The sequence below is a fragment of the Phaseolus vulgaris genome, chromosome 7, assembly GCF_000499845.2.
Source record: "Phaseolus vulgaris cultivar G19833 chromosome 7, P. vulgaris v2.0, whole genome shotgun sequence".
NCBI classification, from domain to species: Eukaryota; Viridiplantae; Streptophyta; class Magnoliopsida; order Fabales; family Fabaceae; genus Phaseolus; species Phaseolus vulgaris.
In genome coordinates this window covers 11122572-11126231 of record NC_023753.2, presented here as the reverse complement: position 1 = coordinate 11126231, position 3660 = coordinate 11122572, and the positions used below count along the sequence as shown (strand labels likewise).

The window sequence follows — 3660 nt, the reverse complement described above, 5'->3', positions numbered from 1 at the left end:
AACGAGATTGTACGACATTGAACATGAATATTCAAGCTTGCGAATCTTCCAATGAGAAGAAATTTCGGGAAGGTTCTAATGGCCTTGGATGTCTCATAGTTATAGAGATAGTATATATTGTTGGCAAAATGTCATGCCAAAGAAGCTACTGGAAAAGCTTCACACTTTTGCGACAATGGAAGCTTCCAAATCAATGGGAAATTGTTGGCATTATCATCATTTGTTGGTACAGCTGTGGATTACATCTCATAACTATTAGGAGACCATTGTATAAGACCTAGCATCTCAGACACCAAACTAACATTTGTAGCAATCTCTTGAATATCTTTTCCAATGTTGTATTGCATATCATTAAAATTTATTATTACAAATTAGGCTCATTGCAAATGTTATATATACCTTCTTAGATGGTCACGAAAAGAGAATACCAATTTGAAAATAATTCTCATCACTTTCCCAACAACCTTTACAAATAATAATGAAATACAATAATATTTTAAAATTTCAAAAGTTTAGCTTTATCTTGTAGTAAAATATATTGAGAATCTTACTTTGAACTTAGTTTATTAAAATATGGTAATAAGAAACTAGTAACAAATGAAAATAAGTTGAATTGGTGTGGGGGATTAAACACAGTGTAACCACATAAATAATAAAAAAAAAGGCATTGTAAATAATTAAATAATTAGATTTGTTAATGAAGTTAGGTGATTGTAGCATTAATTAGTTGGGAGTAGGAGGTAAATTCGGGTGGGTACATGGTTTTAGCATGATGATTTCCATTTGGTGTGGCAGGGAAGGCAAAGAGACTCCATGGAAAGGTGTCAACTTTACTTCTCACAAGACTACTCATCCAATTCCACAGTCCAGCCACGTGCAGCTAAGCTCGTTCCACCCCACTCCGCACGTGGCACCATTTCATAACCGATGCTCTAAATCATTCACCTACTCCTCTCTCCACACAATCCTCAATTCCCCTTCCCCTCTTTCCCTCCCCTCAAACACACAAATCTCACTCTCAAATCAAATCAAACATAACACGGTAACCATCAAATTAAAACACACACATTCTAACACTACAAACTCCAACTTCAATCATTTTTTTTTTCACTTATTCACTTCACTATCTCCACTTCAATTTCATGCCAAATCAAAACCATGTCTGACCCTTCCACCACCCCATTGCCACATCCACCACTCTTGCCTGAGGCTCACCGCCAACCCCTCCACCACCATCCGCTCCCACTCATCCAGGGGGCCACCGCTGCAGCACCCTCCTCCTCCTCTTCCCTCGCCCGAGAATACCGCAAGGGCAACTGGACCATACAAGAGACCCTCATCCTCATAACTGCCAAGAAGCTAGATGACGAGCGTAGGCTCAAAACCCCACACGACCCCACCAGGCCTGCATGTAGCTCTACCACCTCCTCCTCAGCCAGAACCAGCGGTGAGCTACGCTGGAAATGGGTCGAAAACTATTGCTGGAGCCATGGATGCTTGAGAAGCCAGAACCAATGCAACGACAAATGGGACAATCTCCTCCGCGATTACAAGAAGGTCCGGGACTACGAGTCCAAATCACAACAACAGCAGCATCAACAATCCCACGAAATCAAACACTTTCCTTCTTATTGGACACTCAACAAACAACAACGTAAGGAACAAAACCTCCCCTCCAACATGGTCTACGAAGTCTACCACGCCATCACCGAAGTTCTTCAAAGGAAACAAACACAACCACAACTACAATCACAAACCCAAACCCAAAGACAACCACAACAACAGCCTCCGGTTGCATTAATTACTGTCTCATCGCCACCTCCTCCACCACCTCCACCGGTTAGTTCCACCACTCCGGCGGTTTCAGGTATGCATTAACATTAGCATTAGCGTTAGCAATGTGCTCCACAGCTCACACACACTTCTAACACTTTTTTTTTTTTAATTTTCTTTTTGACAATTTTGGATGTTGTGTTGTGTGTGGGTTATCGGTCAAACTTGCAGGGTCTGTAAACCCTGCCACACTTAATGGGACCCATTTTCCATCTTTTTTTTATCATATGGTACAATGACCTCCATGCTATTTTAAATACAACTTAGTTTGCGAGCCGTTTGATGAAAGTGTAGAGTGCATCGAATGGCGCGTGAGGAGAGTGTGGCAGTGCGGTGCTATTGGTGACATCTTACACCACGTTGCTCCACTGCACAAAGATTCTGCTCCCCATTAAAAAACTCGGGGAAAATGTTCTGGCTTCCATTTTTTTCATTTCTATTAATTAAAAATAACGCTGAGAGAAAAAAAAATAAAGGTCGCTACAGTACAATCATGCAGACCGGTGTGTGGAAGGGTACCACCTCATGATTGTCATGGATTTTGTGGGCTGTCCAAGAAAATAGATTCTAACTTGCTTAATCCTTCTGGGTGTAATCATTAACACAATCCTTAATCCTTAATGTTAACAAAATCTCAAATCTTACTCCAAACTAAACAAATCAACATCAACTAATAAATAAATAAATGTTTTCCACGTATCCAATGCATTCACTCACCAATACCCTCTCCTCTCATAACCCAACTCATGCAAATTAAATACTCATTAAATACCTTCACATTCTATTGGGGGACTTAGTCTTTGTCACATTATATTATATATCCTTCCTTCCATAAAATATAATAATACTGTCTCATATTGTGGCTCTAATAATTGATGAACCTTAATTGTAGTGATGTGACAGATTTTGTGATTGTGTTGTGGAACATGTTTGATTGTAGAGAGGTCGGAATCATCAGGCACGGAACACAGTGAGGACGATGCTGATGATGGGTCGGAATCAAAGCGTAGGAAAGTTAAAAACCTTGGTTCAAGCATAATGCGAAGTGCATCGGTGCTGGCACGAGCTCTCAGAAGCTGTGAAGAAAAGAAGGAGAAACGGCACCGCGAACTGATTGAGCTGGAGCAAAGGCGGCTTCAGATGGAGGAAGCTCGCGATGAGGTTCACCGGCAAGGCATCGCCACCCTTGTAGCCGCTGTCACCAACCTTTCCGGTGCTATTCAGTCACTCATTAATTCTGAACGCCACGGTCAAAGATAATTAATTAATTAATCAATTATAATATGCAAAATATATAATAATAATAATATATGCTTCTTTGCCTAGTTAGTTGTTTATTATTATCATCATGTCATTTATTAGAAAATCATATAATATTTATCAGCCATTCTTTTCTCTCTTAAAATTCAATTGTTGTGTTATAGTGTTGAGTAGGTTTTGAACATCAATTGATTCCACATGTTGTATGTCAGCCAGCTTATATGTGAAGGATGTTCCAATTCTTTAATGGATATGAAAGCAGGTCCTAACATTAATTGTTCATTGGGATACAGTTCAACTGGTGATTGTTATTATGTATATAACTTAATTTAATTATTGTCTTACATTTGTTTGTTTCTATAGTTATAGAAATCCGTATGTGCTGATGACCGATTTGAAATATTGAAGATGCCTCAAATTTTAGACATGGAGTTATTGTTTGTGTTGTTTTTATCCTTTTGTTGTCCACAGTGTGAACTTGAAATCCCTGACTCTTCACACCTAATTTCTGCATTCATCCCATACTTGTTTTATTTGTATAATAATTTGAGTGGAGATTTAGTGAGA

General features: G+C 39.2%; 1 protein-coding gene across 1 annotated transcript; it reads left to right on the top strand.

Annotated features, from left to right (window-relative positions):
* Positions 1–1010: 1010 nt before the first annotated feature.
* On the top strand, positions 1011–3373 carry LOC137828123 (trihelix transcription factor GT-3a-like). Its single transcript, XM_068634570.1, has 2 exons — positions 1011–1867; positions 2774–3373. The coding sequence occupies exons 1-2, from the start codon at positions 1159–1161 to the stop codon at positions 3091–3093; spliced, it is 1029 nt and encodes a 342-aa protein (XP_068490671.1). The 5' UTR covers positions 1011–1158; the 3' UTR covers positions 3094–3373.
* The last annotated feature ends 287 nt before the right edge of the window (positions 3374–3660 follow it).

Excerpts from the sequence above, each read along its gene's own strand:
- LOC137828123 (XM_068634570.1), top strand. The coding sequence starts at position 1,159 with ATGTCTGACCCTTCCACCACCCCATTGCCACATCCACCACTCTTGCCT. Across the intron at positions 1,868-2,773 it reads CACCACTCCGGCGGTTTCAG|AGAGGTCGGAATCATCAGGC; the intron begins GTATGCATTAAC and ends GTTTGATTGTAG.